The sequence below is a fragment of the Temnothorax longispinosus genome, chromosome 8 (assembly GCF_030848805.1).
Source record: "Temnothorax longispinosus isolate EJ_2023e chromosome 8, Tlon_JGU_v1, whole genome shotgun sequence".
Taxonomy (NCBI): domain Eukaryota; kingdom Metazoa; phylum Arthropoda; class Insecta; order Hymenoptera; family Formicidae; genus Temnothorax; species Temnothorax longispinosus.
In genome coordinates, this window is record NC_092365.1 from 11,526,166 (window position 1) to 11,548,279 (window position 22,114).

Genomic DNA, 22,114 nt, shown 5'->3' on the forward strand with positions numbered 1-22,114 from the left:
AGTACTACAATTTGTATAGAAACATTATAATGGGTAATTCCTGATAATATCCCTTACAAAAAAGTATTACTAGCTGGTTAGTAATAAATACTTATTTTGTGTATTAATAATACTAAAATTAAGTATTTATTAGTACTTGAATCACTGTGATCCAAGTATTGCACAGTATTTTATTACTGGTCAGTAATTTATGAAAGTAGTATTTAATACAGGACGAGTATTGAATACTTAGTATTAAATTTCTGATAAGAAAGCATTTAATACTAGGTGATAAATACTTGTGTAATAAATACTTGTGTTGAATTACTGATGAGTATTTCAATGTTAGTACTGAAGTACTGGACCGAGGATTCCATGTGTAATAAATCACTGGCCAGTATTTTAATGTTAATACTCAAGTACTGAACGGAATATTCCATATGAAATTAATCATTGACCAGTACTACAATTTGTATAGAAACATTATAATGAGTAATTCCTGATAATATTAAGGAAGAGAGATAAAAGTAATGCACAAATACATTTTATATGAAGATCTGTACTAATTCGTCGTGATAAAAGTGTACAAGTTTTGAAATAATATTGCGGATATCATTCTTATATCCAATTCAAAATTTTATTACTCTTTTTAAACTGAATTTGTTTCTTAAGATGCCTTTTGAAAAATTATATATTTGCGCTGGTTATGACACATGTAGACTATATATAACATTTACATCAAATTAAGAAGTAGTCTACCACGTAAGGCAGTTGGCTCACGATCCAGAGGTCCCGAGTTCGATCCCACCAAGGTAAGTGTGTTTTTCAAATACGAGAAAATATTTATAATTATAGACTGCATCTTAAGAAACAAATTTAGTTATAAAATAGTAATAAAATTTCGAAAAAAAAATAATTTTTTTTTATGCCGGGTAAATATCGGAAATCGAAATATTGGTGAGTAATTCAATACTAAGCACCAGTAGTTCTGTGTAGTATTAATCACTACCTATAATATTTATCACTACCAGTATTTTCCCAGTATTTCCCAAATAAATATTGACAGTATTAAATCACTGAGATTTTAAGTATTTAGTCAGTAATACTTTTCTGTAAGTAAGGAAGAGAGATAAAAGTAAGGCACAAATACATTTTATATGAAGGTCTGTACTAATTCGTCGTGATAAAAGTGTACAAGTTTTGAAATAGTACTGCGGATATCATTCTTATATCCAATTCAAAATTTTATTACTCTTTTTAAACTGAATTTGTTTCTTAAGATGATTTTTGAAAAATTATATATTTGCGCTGGTTATGACACATGTAGACTATATATAACACTTACATCAAATTAAGAAGTAGTCTACCACGTAAGGCAGTTGGCTCACGATCCAGAGGTCCCGAGTCCGAATCCCACCAAGGTAAGTGTGTTTTTCAAATACCAGAAAATATTTATAATTATAGACTGCATCTTAAGAAACAAATTTAGTTATAAAATAGTAATTAAATTTCGAAAAAAATAATTTTTTTTATGCCGAGTAAATATCAGAAATCGAAATATCGGTGAGTAATTCAATACTAAGCACCAGTAGTTCTGTGTAGTATTAATCACTACCTATAATATTTATCGCTACCAGTATTTTCTCAGTATTTCCCAAATAAATATTGACAGTATTAAATCACTGAGATTTTAAGTATTTAGTCAGTAATACTTTTCTGTAAGGGAAAAAAAAAGATAGAATGACATTTGTGTCGACTTGTGTCGTTTGCTGGAAAGCTCCCTATATCTTACAATCTTAACTTTAACATAAAAGTTATGTACACATAATTAACCTCAATTAACTTTAACATAAAAGTTATGTACACATAATTAACCTCAAATTACGATCAGAATAACATTTTCTTTCTGTTGAAATATTTTAACATAGTATCGGTGTTTACTATTTAACACATTTATATTATGTTAAATTAACACAAAAATTTGAGTGTACCATTTGGAACATGTGATTTATGTTACATTTAACACAAATTTTCCAACTGTGTAGTACCTCGCGCCAAGTACACACGCAGCGCGAGACCGCTGTGTATCTTTACGCGAATGGACGAATTGTAAGTACCCGAGATTTTGAGATCTTAATAACCCTGATAACCGCCAACGATAGAAAACAATAAAAAATTTCTTATCGTTTTTAATATGGTTAGTGAATCGTTTATTTACGATACTCCATCAGAAATTCACGTTACAAAATACTTGGGATTCTATCGTAAATGTCTTATTATCAACTGCACATCAGTTTCTAGCAATTTTTCTAATTCTATTACATTCTTTAGTTCTTTCTACCCCTATTTCATATATAATTCTTTCAGATTCGGTCAATTATTTCCCGATAAATTGGAAAAATTTCTGAACCGGTTTTCAAAAAAATCGGTAACAAAAAATTATACATTTTATGGCAATTTCCGGAAAATATATTCTACCCCTACTTCATATACAATTCTTTAAGATTCGGTCAATTAAAATTCTACCCCTACTTCATATACTTTTGGTAAAAATTCGGTCCACTAACGAATGAGTAGTTCGCGGTCAGACAGACATACATACATACAGACAGACGACGGTACTTATATATATAGATTAAGTTCTGATTTTCTCACAGGTAGTGTAATAGGTGTATCCGAAGAGACCCTTGATATGAAAGCTTTTGAAAAAAGGATGTATGTGTTAAACCAAGAAATTAGTAACAAATTAGACATGGTTATTATGGACCAGTGCAGATTAAGTCACTTTCTTCTTCATCCACATGAAAAAAAAAAAAAAAAAAAAAAAAAAGTAAGGCCGGCAAATCTTCCAGCACTTCCATTGACAACAGAGGAAGAATTAGAAAAGTTTGAAAAATTTTTATCGAAAGATGATAATACAGCAGCAATTGTAAATATATTTATATTCTATTTTCTATATATTTATTTTTAATATTTATTTCTTTCGCTTAAATATTGATATTTTTTCAGATTTTTTACGTGAGTTAAATTATTGGTCCTAAAGATAATACTAAGGAAACTGTATATAAAGTGCTGAAGAAACTTATTTTGAACACATTGGGCATCCGAAAAGATTCTCTTATTTTCGAGCGGCTGTAAATTTATACTTTTCCAATGCTATTTCAATACAAAGAGAGTTATGCAGATCACTGTCTTTATTAATATTCGTCTCTTTCAGCATTTTGACAAAATTTTCGACTGATTTAGTATTTTTTCTTAATCTCTTTCTTGTACTTTTTGTTTCTATTGACTTGGCGTCTATATATTTTTATGCAAGTTTTTTTTTGAAGAAATCTTATAAAATATAAAAACTATTGCATTTTTAGGTGCTATTCTGGATAAAAGGCCAGAAACTAAAATCCCAGAGATTGATGCAGCAACTTCATTATGGCTAAAGCAAGCGCCTTGGCGTCGCCAAGATGACGGCAGTATGGTAAAAAGGACAAGAAAATAAGAAGACTATACTGATTCGAGATTATTATTTCTGCGAATTCTACTTGTTTTTTTTTAAAGCAAAATTATTTATTAATTGAAATTTTTGAAAATGCACGTACTGGAATTTTATTTTGTCACTATATAAGGTGATTCAGGATTTCTGCAACAAACTCTGAGGAACGATAGGTCTCGAAAAAGGATCATCTTTTGTCAAGCAACTCATGTTCTCTGATGCGTCGTTTGGGAACTAATTGTTTTAAAATGTTACCTAAGACCTGTCTGCGCGGTCGCGTAGCTCCTAAAGAGAGATTTTCTTAGTTTTCAGCATTTTCAAGTGCGATGGGCACACGAAACAAAATTGTTTTAGCTGATAAACGTTATTGTTTGTTATTGAGGTATAATCAGACTACAAAACTTTGTTGTAGGGATTTTGATTGGACCTTCCTTCGCGACAATATACTGACTTATAGAAAAAACGAAAAATATGTGATCTTTTACATGTTTTTCAAACTCAATTTCCTGATAGAAAGCGTAAGGTGAAGAAAACACTAACAGCGTTCGAAAAGGTTAAATTTCAGCTGTCCAATGCTTTTTTGCAGAATACTGTGCGTTGATTTTTTCACGCGTTACAAGCGATCAAAGTCAAAGTGACCACTTTTTATTCAAATCTCGATAACTCGGCCAAAAAAATCGCACAAAGCTTCACAACCTCTTCAATTAAAGGGAAAAGATCTCACTACAAGATAAAAGTAATAGGAATTCTCCACAATTTTTTGCACGCTAGATGTAGCGCAGCAAATTTGCATTAAAAATTTTTATTTTGACGGATCAAGCTTTATCATAGTGCCGTTTTAAAAAAAAAAAAGTAATTAAAATCGACAAAAGGCATTTGAAAGAAGAAGTTTCAAGCTTTAAAATACGTTTTTAATTTTGTGTGTACGATGATTTTTCGCCGAGTTTCAATGGTTTGAAAATTGCCTAAATTTTTAGCATATTAAAAATGTTCCCTATTTTTTTTTTTTAGTAGTGTATATATGATACATGTTCAATAAATAAAATAAACGTTAAATCGTTAATACGGTTATCAAAGATGCTTGGGTGTACTTCGAAGCCTGCATTCACCTCCAATTTAAGTGACGACGTTATCAATTAGAAATGAAATAGATTGTAAAATTCACGTTTGATGTAAGGGTGTTATATTTATTATTGTAATACGCTGAAGATGACTCAAAGAGAGGGTCGAAACGTATATGCAAGTCTTTATATAATTAATTGTAATAAAGTAGATTGCACAAGAACAACTGTGCCTGATGGCTCTTATTGCTAAATTACGAAATATATTGATATATTTAAAATAATTAAAAAGCTAACCCCCAGCAGCACCATGTCCAAAATCGGGACATAAGACGTCTTTTCGACTTTTAGTAAGGCATCTAAAAGATGTCTAAAAGATCTCTTTTAGACGTCTTATGTCTGGCTTTTGGACAAGTGTGCTGTATGGGCAATAACCTACATAACTAAAACTAAAATTATAATATATGTATGTGTAGACAGTAAAACATAATAAATAGATTTGTGATTGATAATGACAAAAATATATTCAATAATAAACGTTTAACCTAGTAGACTATACAACGCAAGACTAACATAACTCAGGTTTATTGAAATCTTATGCATTACAATTTTATATATAATGGGTCAACGGAAACACTTTCAATTAAATAAAAATTTAATTTGTGTGTTAATTAAAACCTTATTTGTTCCAAATATAAATAAAATTTGAACTCAGGTTTGTTAAATGTTTATTAAATATTAATATGATCCATATATGCTCCTGGACAAGTTAAATCTAATAGCAAGATCTTATTTAAATTTAATTTTAATCCATATTAGGAACATATTTGAATTTAATTACTTTTATTGGCATTTCTTATTATATTCTTACTTAGTTTTATATATAGAACAAATATGAACCATAATAATGCAGTATTATTCAGTATTAATTTAAATCAAATAAAATTCAAAAATAAAGATTTTATTAAGATCCATATTAAATTCATATTTAACTGTTTTTCGCGGGGAACGCTTTTTAATTTATCATTAGATGTAAGGAGGTTCGTATAGTCAGGCATATAGACATTCGTTTGTTTTTCTAGTTTAGGAGATATAAGAAATGATATACACTCTTGCTGAGCGTATTTATATAAATTATCGATTCATGTATGCGTGATATTTTAATTTGATAATAAAGAAATTAATTTTATATTAGCTAAAGATTTCATAAGTAAAGCATGTTGATATATAATAAAATTTGCTATACATTATACATTGAACACATTATTTTGGTTTACGACCAGGTTTCGAAGAAATTTATGAGTTGGTGTAACTATGATAAAAAAGAAGATGCGCAAAGGAAAATCTGTAATGGGGAAAAGAAATTTTATTATTAATGGTATTAAAAAAAAAAAAAAATGGAAAATGAAAACGTAACACCTGATTTCGCTGAAAAAAACGTGAAAAATTAAGGAGCAATAATTTCGAACAAGAACATCGAAAAATGTAAATTACACCAACTGAAATCGTATTGATCAAGACTCAAGAAGGTATTTAATGAGTGGTTTTATAAGTTGTTGAAGAAAACTAAATTGGCATTTAAAGGTTTATCAATTAAAAAATTGTACAGTAACATTAATAAATATTTCGTTTTTAATCAGTTGCATTCAAAATTACAGGTTAAAATAGTAAAATTAAATCAATTTAAATAAAATGTTAAAAAAGATAAATTTAATCGTTGAAAACAACACTGATAAATAAGTAATCTTACAACAATTGTAAAACTCATTGTCAGACATCTATATTTAACATGTAATGAATACACTTTTTGTTGTATTTTCATACAATTTTAAATTTCAGATGCGGAATATCAAATGATAATTTTCCAGCAGTTGCGCGTATTCGAGCCGTTCATGGTTTTAGTCGAGATGTATGGATGAAATGTAGACACGAATGTGAATCAAATGAGATGAAGGAAGGGTAAATGAGAATAAAAAGAGAGTATCTCGGAAAAGAGAGCACGAGGATCCTCTGTGCCTCGGGCGGGAGAGATTTGCTTCACAGGGAGAAGAGATGATCGGTAGGGAGTGAGCAGTTGCTAGCAGATCGGTAGGACAGGCCTGAGGGTAGCGTAACGAAAACAGAGAAAAAGAGACGATGGAAGCTATTTGCTGGAAGGAGTAGGGAAGGCAAGAACAGACACTCTAAGAAGAAGAAGAGCAAGGAAGAAGAAGAGGAGAGAGAGAAAGAATAGAGGAAAAGAGAGGAAAAAGAGGAAAGAGAGGGAGAGGGAGGGAGAGAGAGAGCGAGAGAGAGGAGAGTAGAGAGCGACAGGTGCGCAGGCACCCACGTGGGTTCTTTGAAACGTCGTCGCGGATGGTGGAGGAGCGAAGAAGAAGAAGAAGACACCGATGACGACAACGACGAAGATGACGAAGAAGACGAGGAGGATTACCAGCCGGCTTCCTTGTGCCGGTCTGAACAAACCGGCACTCGCTCCACACTCAAGTTGCCCTCACGCCGAGTGCACGTGGTGGGGTAAATATCGCACTGGCGTAGAGTTTACTTTGCCTGGGTAAATCACGTTTCTTTTCGCGATTACATGTGAATATTACATATGTTTACAAATGTAAATCAGTTACTTAAATGAAGAATTAAAAAACGTTATGAAGAAATTGCTGGTTTTTTTCACGCGTCTATTTCTCATATTTACTCTTACGGGACCAGTGTAGATTTCTCATATCTCATTCGGGACGTTGTTAACAGTGACTCGATCACATGACAGCAAATGCTGATCAAGAACGGAGAAATCCAGTCGTGGCCGGTCGAATATCCCTAAGGCTATTTCTCGACTACGCCGATGAAACAGATCGCGGCGAGAGCTCGGTGTGGCGAGTGGGAAGGTGGTTTCAGGAGGGGAAGGGCTAACCATTCGGTAGCAAATGCTGGTAACCCGTCGCAAGGTCAAGATCAGTCGGTTAATCCCATCCAGTCGGCTGAGGACCTTGCACCTTGCACAACGAACAATTCTGTCTCTCCGTTTGCTCGCAATTCTCGCATACATATATGTGCTATCTCGCGCTTTAACATGATACGCGATAAATACGTAAATTAACGTGTAATTAACGAGTTATTGTCGCGGTAAGGCTTAGAAATTAAATAAGTCGTTTTTAAAGAATGTATGGTTTTATCCGACCTATGTTGAAATTTATCAATGATGAACCTTTTGTTTGACACGTGATACGCTATCTAAAAATCTAGTGTTCTACTGTACCGTGATAAATGTGTTTTGATTTTATCCCGCTAAAACGTTCTATCTTGGTATTACGGATGTACTTGAAATAATTATTCGCAAAGTGGAAGTATATATATATATATATAAATATATATATATACCGCTATAGTGTGGTAAATCTTTAAATTACTTTCCACGCGGGTCTCTGTTATGGAAACTTGTGTATTAATACCCAAAGAATTTTCCTTGGTCCTCACCAACGATCAGTCATCCTGCAAAAATCTCTTCAAGAATGATTCAAGTACGTTAGACGTAAGAATTTCGGTATGGTCGAATGTATTTATACCATCGGGGACCCTGATCTATCCGTTTCAAGGATCAATTAGGTTCGACAAGATCGACCTTTATTCCCTTCTTGATGACAATGATGTAAGTACGAGCATCGCATATTTCTTATAAATATTTTATATAATTTTATATAAAAGAACTTTATTTTTATTTAATCTCCTAGAGTACGATTCAATATATCGTTTTATGGCATCAATAAAAAATATTGTATCTACATTTTTAGATAATAATCTTACAATTAGAATAGTATGCATAAAAAATATTTAAAAATTATTTATTTTGAAGATTAAATGTTATGCTCATATATTAATTTTAAATATAATCACCATCATTTTAAATATAAACTAAATTCTCTCTTTCTCTTTTTCTTTTTAAAAAGAAAATTGCTATATGATTTTCGAAAAAATTATAATTTCGCAAATATTACAATATTTTTTATTAGTGTTACCTATTTTAATCCTTGTACAGATATTGTATTTTATGGTCTTATCTTATGTATAGTCTTCTTAGCGTATATCTTATTTATTATAATATATTTTCTGTAAAAAAATACTTCCTTTAAAAAAATAAGCGGGAAATATATATTAGTTTTTAATATTGTCAAAGGAAAAGAGAAGAAGAGAAAAGAAAAGAGAATCTTTTCCCTCCCTTTTCTCCGATTTATTGACTAAAATGTGATGAAAAAGAAGTTAATATATAGGTATGATAAAAATAAATAATTATGTTAAAGACATTGAATAGTATGGAGGTTCGCACATTGGTTATATCATTTTAGGGTTATATCTTTCGCAAATTTAAATTCCTCGTAGATTTATAAGATGTACTCTGTATCAATAATATTAGATTATAAAATTTTTTTACATTTTTTTGTACTTTTAAGTACCCTGTATTTAAAAAAAAAATTGCCGAAAAGCTATGAAATTTTGTTCATGGTGGCCACTATGGTTTTATGGGGTAAGACGTACAAAAAATTATGAAATTGTTTAAGGGAAATAGTAAGGTTTAAGGGTCCATATACCTCAGTAGGTCTAAAAAATAGGTGATTTTTGTGAATTTTTTGTGGAGAAAGTGAACAAAAAAAATCATTCAATATTTTTGGATTATATTTATGATACTTTTAAGTAGTTATACACATTTTTTCAGCCCATTTAAATAATTTGGCGAAACGGGATACTGGGCAACGCGCGGAATATGTTGCTCCATGGCGGAAGTCCTCCAGGTCGTAAAATGTGTCTGAAACATCGAATCAATCGATTTTCCTGTTCAGTACAAGTGTCCCTATAGAGTAAACTAAAAAAAATTATTTTGAATAAAAATTCATAAAATAGCGGCAGTTCAAAAAAAAAATTAATTTTTACTATAAATTTTCGATACTTTTTTGCTTATAAAAAATTAAATATTGCATATATCGATATGATTGTAGTCTACTCTATAGGGACACTTGTACTGAACAGGAAAATTGATTGATTCGATGTTTCAGAAACATTTTACGACCTGGAGGACTTCCGCCATGGAGCAACATATTCCGCGCACAGGTCGCCGTTGCCCAGTATCCCGCTTCGCCAAATGGGCTGAAAAAATTTTTATAACTACTTAAAAGTATCATAAATATAATCCAAAAATATTGAATGATTTATTTTGTTTACTTTTTCCACAAAAATTTCACAAAAATGACCTTTTTTGGACCTACTGAGGAATATGAACCCTTAAACGGCCGTAAATTGTGTAAAATTCAAATGTCGTTTGTGGACAAATAAATAAACATAGGACATAATTTTCTTTTGAAGCATGTTATTAGTGCTTTCTTAAGGAACTAAACAAGACGTTAAAGTCCCAAAAATATAAATTTGATGATTGAAGGCAACCGCGCGATTTGCGCACTGCTCTGTTCTTGCCATGATTCCTGGTAAACGAACTGGAATTTTTCAATTTTTTAGTGCCATTTTGTTGGTGAAATCCCCCTCTATAGACTGAACCTAAAGTCTGAAAAAGTACATCAAGATTACAACAATGGCAGCCAAAAAAGAAAAAATTTTTAAAGATTTAAGTTATTTGTTGTTGAAACAGTTACAAAAAATTAATCTTTGTGCGCAAAAATAGGTTTTACAAAAAAATTCGTTATTCTTCATTAAAAAAAAAAATCAAGTCGATATCTGCAGACGTTCGTGAGTTATCGTGGCAAAACTAGCGAAAAATGCCATTTCGAGAAAAACGGTTAAAGTGTAGAATACTAGTTTTAGCTAGAAAATTGATACGTACGAAGCTCAAAAGTTATCCGCGCTATAAAAAGACGTCTCGAGGTCAGCTTCCATTGCAGCAATAATCACAGAACATCAGATTTTTTCGGCTTTGGCCTCTTTCAGACATGAGGGAAAAGTGTAGCACAAGGCGAACTTGCACCTGGACACTTTGCCGGCCAGCATTTACATTTTTAACTTTCCTGAGCACAATTTAATTTTCAAAAAACCAAACTGGGAAATATTCTTAAAGGATTACACTATTAGAATATGTAAAAAACCAAAAATTGAATTTTTTGAAATTTCAAACGTTACCATCCCCTTAAGAAGGGTATGCAAAATTGAGGTTTTGCTGTTAAGGGAACAAATAAATCTTACGTATTCTTATGTATTTTGAGAAAGAAGTCGAAGCTATAAAAATTACGTCTGTAACGGGGAAAAAACGTGAAATTGTTTAAACCTCTAGACGTAATTTTCGTTTTCTTACGATTTTGAGTCACAGAATCTTGAGCCAGCTATTTGGGAGGTCTCAAAATACGTGAGAAAATTACGTCTGGAGGTTTAACCCTAGAACTCTACACTGTGTTTAGCACCTTTATTTATTGGGTGTAGTCATACGTCTACTAAACGACAAATTAGGCTGCGCAGCATGGGGAATCGTAGAGAGAAAACAAAAGTTTATTTACCATATCACTTCGATTCACTAACTTTCACTATATTGTAGAAACATTATTTTTAAAACAAACAAATGTGCGCTATACCCAGTGTGGTACTCCAAGGTTAAGCGATTTCACGTTTTTTTCCATTTTCTACGTTTTCCCCGCAGACGTAATTTTTATAAGCATTTTTGAATTTTACAACTCAAAATACGTATAAAGAATACGTAAGATTTATTTGTTCCCCTAACAGTTTCCAAAAATTCAATTTTACATACCCCATAAGCAATTTCACAATTTTTTGTACGTCTTGCTCCATAAAACCATAGTGGCCACCATGAAAAAAGTTTCCTAGCGATTCGGTAATGTTTTTTAAATGTAGGGTACAAAAAACAAAGAATTCGTATTGTTCTACACAATTGTTTTCTGGGTCAAAATGAAAAAGGGAAAAATTGCTAATTTTTACATTATCTTCATCTATTTGTATCATGTCTACATGTTATTTAAAGAAATTTGGCAATTATACCATTCGATAGAGCAAAGTTTTAGCTTTAAGAATCTGTTTTTTGAATTGCGGTACGATGATTTTTAACGGAGTTATGAGCAATCAAAGTCGCTCATTTCTTATTCAATCTGCGATAACTCAGCAACAAAAAATATAGAAACATTTAAAAAAAAGGAATTTGTAGGGAAAACTTTAAGTTTTCACGTTAAGAAGTCGAAAATTTTTGCAGATTTTTTTTGTACACGTGACAGGCCCATAAAGTGAGAAGAAAATTTTCCATTTTGTCCAGCTTGTAGTTTTCTATATGTAAAAATTACCAAACTCACAGAAACTATAAAATAATAGTCACTTTTCGAAGGTGGAGATTTTAAGCTTTAAAATCCGTTTTTTAAACTTAAATTTATTTTTAAAGAAGTTACAGCTGCTTAAATTTTGCCTATTCTTTAAGAAAAATTAAGTGTTCCTCTAATTTTTGTGAGAAATTTACTTTGTAATTTTTATGTATTTTTATGTATTTCGTCTTTAAATTATGTGCTAATTCATCATCATTCAATCTTAAACGCAATTTTATGCCAAAATTGGAAATGTAATATTAACATATCAAATTTGTATGCATACAGGAATATTATGTTGTTGTTCTACACAACTGTTTTCTGAGTTAAAATAAAAAAGAGAAAAATCGCTAATTTTTACATTACTTTCATCCATTTGCATCATGTCGACATGTTATTTAAAAAAATTTTAAATTAGAAATTAAGCGACCCGACTGGTCAGTTCACATTTATTCTAACTCACAACGTTTCAACCATAATCTGGTCCTTCTCAAGTAAGATATTATAATTTAATACGCAATATTAGACATCATGTGTCGCCAGACGTTGTATCCTAACCACATCGTGCAAACGCCAAGATGTTTTGTGCGTCAAAGGAATGAAAATGCATGTAAAATTGTAAAAATGTAAAGAAATTAAAGTAAACATTTTCTCCACTATATCTGTACCGTGCCATAGTCAAAGTCACAATAATTTTACAATTTTACAATAAACATCATTGTAACTTTGACTATGGCACGGTACGGATATAGTGGAGAAAATGTTTACCTTAATTTTTTTACATTTTTACAATTTTACATATTTATTCCTTTGACACACCAAACATCTTTGATGTCTAATGGTGCGTATTAAATTATATCTCACTTGAGAAAGACCAGATTATGGTTGAAACGTTGTGAGTTAGAAAAAATGTGAACTGGCTAGTCGGGTCCTTAATTTCTGATTTTATTTTTATTTATATACTGGCGATTTTATTTATTACCATTGTGTTTAAAAAAATTTGACAATTATATCATTCGATAGAGCAAAGTTTTAGCTTTAAGAATCTGTTTTTTTAATTGCGGTACAATGATTTTTAACGGAATTATATGAGCAATCAAAGTCAAAATTTCTTATTCAATCCGCGATAACTCACAAGTAACATTACCCAAGTGTCAGTTGCCGTTTTATTTTTTGAAACTGTGCACACATGTAGAACTTCAAAAAATATTTGTGTCGTGTTTTTTTATTTGTGCTAATAAAGCGTTTTAAGAGTAGAAACTATCCTCGAAATACTGATTTCTCAACTTTGTGTATAACAATCCTTTAGGCCATGTAGGGGAGACCGGGGCTAGTTGGTACACTTTTTTAAAGATTTTTTTACACGTAACTAATAAATGGAATACGAGCCGCAAAAGAATTTTTTAATAGTCGCATGCTTATATAACACAAAATTTATTTTTTAAACTAAATAGTATAATTCATTTTGTTGCACCAATAACATTATAAGGCGATGACATTTGTAACAATCAGCCTCTTATATGGGGTAAGTTGTTACAGTATTGGATTAAGTTGTGAAAGATCCAGTTTTTTTAAAGTATAATATATTTAATAAAGAGAAATAACAACATATGTAACAATATGTGTTATATTACACTTACATTGTTGAGTGCAAGATTATAATATAAATGTAATTTAACTCATGTTCTGTATTGACTGGTTCTGATACGTAATAAAAGATTAACGGTAAAATCATACGTAAGATTAAAATATCTGCCGCTGTTATGCCGAAATTATGTGTTACATCGACAGAGTTGGTCGAAATTATAAGTAGAACAGCAGTAACAACCTGCCCCGTCACAACCAGCCCCGACCTGACATATTTAGATATTTTGATTATTGTTTAAACAAAAAAATGTTTTAAGACATTAACATAACTGGAAATTATTACGTTTAAAGTAAAGATTTTAAAGACACAGTTAGAATTATGATGTGATGACCAGATTTATAAATATAACGTTTAATACATCACTGATTTATTTTACTTTTGGCTATACAAAACTAAAAATATTTTCTGTTTGTGAAAATACGCTACTCAGCCTAAAATAACTCATTGAAATATCTCTCAAAACGGTAATCCCTCCTTAACTTATTTTAAATTAACTAAGCTAGTTAAAAGTTATTAACTTTTTTATTTACCTCTTAACTAGTTACTATCGAACCTTATGTATAACATAGGATAAATAAGTATTAACATTTTTTGGTTATTGAATAAAATCTTGTACGTAATAATAATAAACTCTTCACAAAAATTAGAGGAACACTTAATTTTTCTTAAAAAATAGGCAAAATTCAAGCAGCTGTAACTTTTTCAAAAATAAAGAAAATATAAGTTTAAGAGAAGAATTTTAAAGCTTAAAATCTCTACCTTCAAAAGGTTATACTATTATTCTTGAGTTTCTGTGAGTTTAATAATTTTTAACTACGAGTTGGACAAAATGGAAAATTTTCTTCTCATTTTGTGGGCCTGTCACGTCCCCCCCAAAAATCTGCGAATGATATCTTAGTGTGAAAACTTAAAGTTTTCTCTACAAAATCGTTTTTCAAAAATGTTTTTACAATTTTTTGTTACTGACAAGTAACACTATCCAAGTGTCACTTGCCGATTTTTTTAAAACTGTGCACACATGTAGAACTTCGAAAAATATTTGTGTCGTGTTTTTTTATTTGTGCTTATAAACCGTTTTAAGAGTATAAACTATACTCGAAATATTGACATTCTCAACCTTATATATATAACAACCCTTTAGGTCATGTACGTTATCTTGAATGGTTTTTGCACCAGAATACTATCTCTAGAAGTTTTCAGGGTCGTTGATTAAGAATTCTTTTATTGGTCACGTGATGCCATTGGAATCATGATACGTACTTCATGAACAAAGTTTAAATTTCTGTTCTTTGCCAGGAATTATCAACGTGGAGGTTACGAGCGAAACTATTCTTTTTTTTTATTTTACAATTTTTTAATTTTTTTTAAGGTAATCGCATGTATAATAACACATGTCTTAACATACCTTAAGGTCGATGCAGACACAGCCGTGCCGTATCCGTACCGTGCACGAAACAGAAACATCAGACAAGGATACCTATTGTCTCCATCCTTGTCTAATGTTGTCTCTATCCTTGTCTAATGTTAACGATACGGATACGGTACGGGTACGGCACGGCTGTGCCTGAATCGACCCTTATTTACGAGTTCTTAATTCGCTACACTCCGGTTCGTGAGACCGCTTGACTTTGTCGCGTTGTCATTTTTATTCTAATTAATATTTTTAAACTTGTACTGTAAAAATTGAAAATATAGACTTTGAATAAGATGTTTATAATAATATCATGTCAAGAAAATGATTTGAATTTAAGCTGAATTTATTATAAAAAAACTAGAAAATTATGTTATTATATGCCAACTAGAAAACCGAAAATTGTTCAGCGATGCACTGGACCGGAGTGTGGCGAGCTAGAATTAAGACGTGTGTTATTATACATGCGATTAACTTGGAAAAAAAATTAAAAAAAAATTGTAAAATAAAAAATTGTAAAATAAAAAATTGTAAAATAAAAATTGTAAAATGAAAAAGAAGAATAGTTTCGCTCGTCACCTCCACGTTGATAATTCCTGGGTTTGGCAAAGAACAGAAATTTAAACTTTGTTCATGAAGTACGTATCATGATTCCAATGGCATCACGTGACCAATAAAAGAATTCTTAATCAACTTAATCAACCCTGAAAACTTCTAGAGATAGTATTCTGGTGCAAAAACCATTCAAGATAACGTACATGACCTAAAGGGTTGTTATATATGTATATAAGGTTGAGAATGTCAATATTTCAAGTATAGTTTATACTCTTAAAACGCTTTATGAGCACAAATAAAAAAACACGACACAAATATTTTTCGAAGTTCTACATATGTGCACAGTCTCAAAAAAATCGGCAAGTGACACTTGGGTAGTGTTACTTGTCAGTAACAAAAAATTGTAAAAACATTTTTGAAAAACGATTTTGTAGAGAAAACTTTAAGCTTTCACACTAAGATATCATTCGCAGATTTTTTTGGGCACGTGACAGGCCCACGAAGTGAGAAGAAAATTTTCCATTTTGTCCAGCTTGTAGTTAAAAATTACCAAACTCACAGAAACTCAAGAATAATAGTATAACCTTTTGAAGGTAGAGATTTTAAGCTTTAAAATTCTTTTCTTAAACTTAAATTTTCTTTATTTTTGACAAAGTTACAGCTGCTTGAATTTCGCCTATTTTTTAAAGAAAAATTAAGTGCTCCTCTAATTTTTATGAAGAGTTTATTATTATTACGTACAAGATTCTATTCAATAACCAAAAAATGTTAATACTTATTTATCCTATGTTATACATAAGATTCGATAGTAACTAGTTGAGAGTTAAATAAAAAATTTAATAATTTTTAACTAGCTTAGTTAATTTAAAATAAGTTAAGGAGGGATTACCGTTTTGAGTGCCAAAAACGAGGCTTTTTTCTCGATTTTCTTTTTCAGAAACTATACAGCCAATTTATTCTAAATTTTACACATATATTAACACACATTTTATGTATAATTCAGAATTTTTTAAAGTAGAAATAAGGAATGTTACGGAAGTTATACAATAATTTATAAATTATACAATAAGTTATACAAATATTTGCGCAAGATGTCCGAGCTCACAAGGTTCCCATAAAATCTGGACACTTAATAATATGGGACAGAAAATAAAACAGATTCTTAAGCTACACATGTTCGGTTATTGTTGGAACTAGAATTATTAAAATCATACTATTTCTTCAATTACTTTAAGGTATGTAAAATTTTTTTAATCTCCAAAAATCGACAGTTTTACATTAAAAATAAAAAAAAATTAATGAATTTTTATTTCGTTACCTCCAATAATAGAGACTTCTTACAAATATGTCACAAATATATATAGTCACAGAGCAAAGCCGATCGGCTCATTAGTTTGTCTGAAATCGGGAACTAGTTTGAAATATGTCGTTTCGAGAAAAACGCTTTTAAAGTTTTAAATACAATTTAGTTATATGAATATTTCTAGTACTCACGTAAGTTTCAGTTTTATCGACGATTTCAGGTCCATATAGAAAGCCTTCTTTAACTTATGCAGTCTTAAACAAATGTAGCTAATAATCCTGCAGCATCGATATTTGCACCAATTTTCGACGCTGGCGGGGCATAACTCGAGCTGCGAGCTGCAAGTCTTCGTCAGTTGAGCATAAATACTTAAGTGTAGCATTCATGGCATTTTTCATGTTTTCCACACTGTCCAAAATGTTTACTAACTGCTAGTCTATAATAACTTGTAAGCTTATTAATTAATCATTGTTAGCGCTCCTCTCTTAAATTTTTTTTTAATATTGAAAAATTTTTCAAAACCTTTGCCTAACGTTTGTAAGACCATACACTACAGTCGTATATGACGAAACTTTGAAAGGCCCATTTTGACCTGCGCGTTACTTCGAATAATAGGCTGGCTGTAACTTCCGTAATTTTCCGAATTTTTTATACAACTTTAGGAATTATAAATTCTTCAAAGTATGTACTTTTAAAAAATGCAAAAAAGAAAAAATCGATTTTTTGACCCTCGAGATTTCCCTTAATTTTTCATTTTAACTAGTTATTTTTAAAACACATAAACTTAAACTTATTAACTTTTTTCCTAAGTTGAAAATTTTTTTATCTCTAAACGCTATATCTTTGTATGTTATTTTGCACAACGGTCATCGGTATTTTATAAATATTTGTAGTTTGTTTTTATATGTAATTATCAAAAAATCGTGCAAGCATGACCAGTATGTACAAAGTGGAGTACAAGGTTACTTGCATCTTTTTATTAATTAAAATTTTATTTTGTTTAATGATGATTATTAATATTTATGTAAAAATCACTATATTTATCTGTATGTAATTATTTTATCTATTATTAGTTTTTCATAACTGCAGTAAAAGAAAAAAATACATTCCTATATAAAAAACTAAATTTCTTTGTTATTTTAAATAAACTTAATTTAAAAATAAAATAATAAATTTATTTGATGATTTATATTATAATTGTTTTGTTATCTAAAGTAATCAAATTTTAAATAATTATGACATTCTAATTTAATCTAAATAATATTTATAAAATTAACTTTTAATTTAATTTAAATTAATTTAATCTTAACGCAATTTTTGATTGAGTCAGTTTTTTATTCATGCAATGTAACTAAATTAATTTTGTAAACTGAATTAATTTTAATTAAGTTTAAAAAAAATTAACTTACCCAACTCTGGTTATACACATTTGGGTCACTATGTACACATTGAAATAAATTGTTACGTATTACATATCAATGTGCATATCAACAATTGTTACATATCAATGTAACAATATCGAAAAAGAATTCGACATCAACGCACGTATCGTCGATATGCTTTTAGATCAGACGCGAATACGGCTGCTATGATGAAGTCTTCTTCTCCAATTACAATCTTAACAAGCGTCAATGCAATTGGATAAGATTTCTTCGTATCGTCCACTCGTACGATGAACAAGTCAATCTGATTGGTACAAAAGTAAAGGGTAAGTCGAAAGCAACATACGTTTTTTAATAAAAACAAGATACATACGCTTGATAACAGCAAAGCAAAGAAATTTTAGATGTTAGTTTAAAATTAAAATTTATTAAACATATTTATATATTAAGAGACACGATAGTGTCTCGCGCCAACTACGCGCGGAGCGAGACCGACCGTGATGTGTTTGATGATGATGTGATATGACTTATTTACGCGACGCGACGAGTACTCGAGATGTTGAGATCTCAATAATGAGTGAACGGATCAAGTTCTAAGTAGGCTTGATCGATAGCTTGGGGTCGATTTATATAATAAAAGTGTTTTTATTTTTCCCTTATGTGCCCTACGAGCGAAAATATTGCGACGCAAAGTACAAATGTGAAAATTTAAATTAAGATACGTCGTTAAGATACGTCGCCGTTTCTCAATCAGAGAAACGTAACTTTCACTACTTTCAACGGTAGATGGCTCTTGATTTCCGATAAGTCGCGCGCGCATTATCGATCTAGTAGGTAAATTAGGTCGATATAGACTTATCGGCCAGAAGATTATTTATTACGCGGCCGAATAAGTTTTTAATATATGTATGTACGTGTGCGCTCAGCGCGTTCAATGCACTCAGTAGTTATAACCTAGAAATGAATAGTGACAGTCGCCAAATAATGATAGTAATCATCAACAATATACATTTGACCGCAGGAAGCTGACGCCGAGAAGATGTTGAAGAAGGAAGATATATCCAAAATTGCACACGTACGTACATATATATGCTGTCTTGTACAAGTTAAAGAGAACGAGAAAGTGACCTGTAGCGCAATTTATATTGTAGGCAAGTTAATTATGCTAAAATATTAGTTAAATCAAGTCCATTATTATGATAGACGTTGATTTTATACCTTGATGGTGTCTGGAAATATTAATTATTCACGAAATTAGCAATAACAATTAACAAAATAAATTTTGGTAAATATGAAGTATAGGCACCCTTTCCAATTTCTTTGAAATTTTCAAATTTTGTATACCTATTTTGTGTAGTAAAAGAGATTCTGAGAATAAAAATCGTCGCTCATGTTCCGTTTGTTTCTATAATTAACCCTTCGTGTGTAACATCGGGTCACTCGTGCGAAAGTGACTGTCCCCTGTAGCTCGAAGGGAGGGGGGGGGACCAAACTATACTGAAAAAAATTGTATACTACTAAGCTACTAGCTCCCCAAGCGCCGACGGTCTAGTGCGTAAACAGCCGTTGTGAGAGTCAGACGAAATTTTGAAAGTGCACGAGTGACCCGACATTACACGTTACGTTGATTAAAAATAGCAGGTGAGTAAAATGTTTATTTTAATTTGGATGTTTTTTTTACTAAAAATTCATGTTCTTTCATTGGGAATTGATAGATTAATCTTAGTTATCGATAAATAATATGTTTTGACTGTGCACAATAATTTAGCCTCGATAAAATTTTTTCATATTTTTGTACTTTTTTATAATTTTGTAATAAATAATTGTGATTGATTACATTTTCATGAATAAAATTGATTAAAAATGAATAAAATGTGTATTTTACTGTAATTTGTACCTATTTACGTACTTTCACAAAACGTGATTTTGATGCTCAAAACTTAAGCATCCCATTAATTTATACATACTTCTAATATTTTTTCTTTAAAGTACTATTCTTAAACTTTAATTTCTTTTTTTTTTTAATGTATTAATTTTTCCCAAAGTTACGACTTTTTGAAGAAAATGGCCCATTCTTCACGTTTTTATTTGTTTATATAAATATATTGTTTAAACAAATGAAAAAATCGGCAATATAGCGATTGATCCTTAAAGTAGGATAGTTAATAAGGTAACATAAATTTTTTCAGATTTTTTTAGAACACTTTAAAGTATTTTTTAGGCGTGGGACACGAGTGACCCGACGTTACCCGTTACCCGTTACAGGTGCCGAAAAAGACGTTACACACGAAGGGTTAATACTTAAAACATCATGATGTCAATAAGTAAGGTGTTCGAATTAAGCGCGTTTTCGAAAAAATCGACTCGCCAGTAATATCGATAGCGACTCGGCAACCGCGGCGCCGGAAGCTAAGGGCGCGCTACCGATCGTCAAATGTTGTCACTGGTCCGCGCTTGCGACGCGACGAGCCGCGTTCTGCGTCATTTGCTCAAGGTCCGCGACATCGAAAGCACGTTTCGAGTTCGTTGTTCTTTTGCTTGTTTTGCTAGAATTGGTCGTAAAAGCATGATCCCGATAAAGTACGGTCGAGTGAGATCGTTCGGTTGTATCAATTAATAGTGCAAAGCGTGATTCTGAATATACTAACAGATATTCTGCTCGGAAAGTGTCGAAAAAAGCTGCGCCATTGCACAATTACTTTCGAAGTACCGGCCTCGCGCCCGCGTTACCACGAGTAGTATGATCCTCAAGATCACGACCGGATTGAATGCTGCGTGCGTGCGATTTCCGTGCTTATCATAGAGAGAGAGCTAGAGAGAGAGAGAGAGAGAGAGAGAGAGAGAGAGAGAGAGAGAGAGAGGAGAGAGAGGGAGAGAGAGGGGAGAGAGATGGGGTGGAGAGAGAGAGGGAGAGAGCGAGGGGTCTCGATCGAGAGAGTTCTCTAATCTCTATGAGGAAGAGAGGGAGCTTCTCTCAGAGTCGGGAAGAGGATCTTAGCTATTTGTTCTATCTCTTGCTCTCTGTTTCCCTATAGAGATTTCTACTCTCTTCTTTTTTTTTCTCTCTCTTTTCTCTTTCTCTATCTACTTTTTTTTTTCTCCTCTCTCTCTTTTCTCTCTCTTTCTCTCTCTTTCTCTCTCTCTCTCTCCTCCTCTCTCTCTCTCTCTCTCTATCTCTCTCTCTCTCATCTCTCTCTCTCTCTCTATCTCTCTCTCTCTCTTCTCTCTCTAGATATAGCTTTCTTGATGGTTTATTTATGCCATAGTCACAGACTTTAGGCAAGTAAAGAAATACAAAGGTGTGACAATAAAAATAAAAATAAAAATAGAAATAAAAATAAAAAAGAAAGAAAAGAACAGTATAACAGTGGCAGATGTAATTACGCAGGAAAAAGTAAAAATAAAAATAAAAATAAGAATGTGACTTAAACTAAAGAAACGCACAAGAAATAAGTTGAAATAAGATGAAATAAGTTGACACCCTAGATCGAATTACGCTCAAGCGAGAAAAGATGGTCATAAAGTTTATTTTTAAAAACAGCGATAGACGTTGCAGATACTACGTCGGTAGGAAGCGAATTCCACAAGTAGACGCCTGCAAGATGGAAGGACTTGTGATATGCTTCGGTTCTATGAATAGGAACATGGAAAGAATGAGGTATAGCCAGACGTGATGATCGCCTGACTGAGGGGTCAGGACTAGTGAAGATTTCTGAGATGTAGGTAGGAGACATATTGTGAGACACTTTGTACATTTCGATGCCTAGAAAGTAGAGGCGTCGATGCTTGACCGTCAGCCACCCCAGCTGATGTCGGTAGGGCGTGATGTGTTCGTCACGCCTTAAATTAAAAACAAAGCGAACCGCACAATTTGAAAGTCTCTGAAGCTTGGTGTTGAGCTCGTCAGACACATCGTTGTACACAAGGGAACAGTAGTCTAACAAAGGCCAGATCAAAGTGGTCACAAGTTTTACACGCAGATTAAATGATAGTGAA

At 31.6% G+C, this 22,114-nt stretch overlaps 1 protein-coding gene across 3 annotated transcripts in view; it reads left to right on the forward strand.

Moving 5' to 3' along the window:
• Positions 1-7,369: 7,369 nt before the first annotated feature.
• LOC139817378 (uncharacterized) overlaps positions 7,370-22,114 on the forward strand; it is a 198,135-nt gene continuing 183,390 nt past the window's right edge. The window contains exons 1-2 of one of the 3 annotated variants that reach the window (XM_071785417.1): positions 7,370-8,170; positions 18,303-18,444. In XM_071785417.1, coding sequence (XP_071641518.1) covers positions 7,952-8,170; positions 18,303-18,444 — 361 coding nt within the window. In that variant the 5' untranslated portion in view covers positions 7,370-7,951. The remainder of the gene's footprint in view (positions 8,171-18,302; positions 18,445-22,114) is intronic. The other 2 variants (XM_071785419.1, XM_071785416.1) reach the window with 2 other exon arrangements.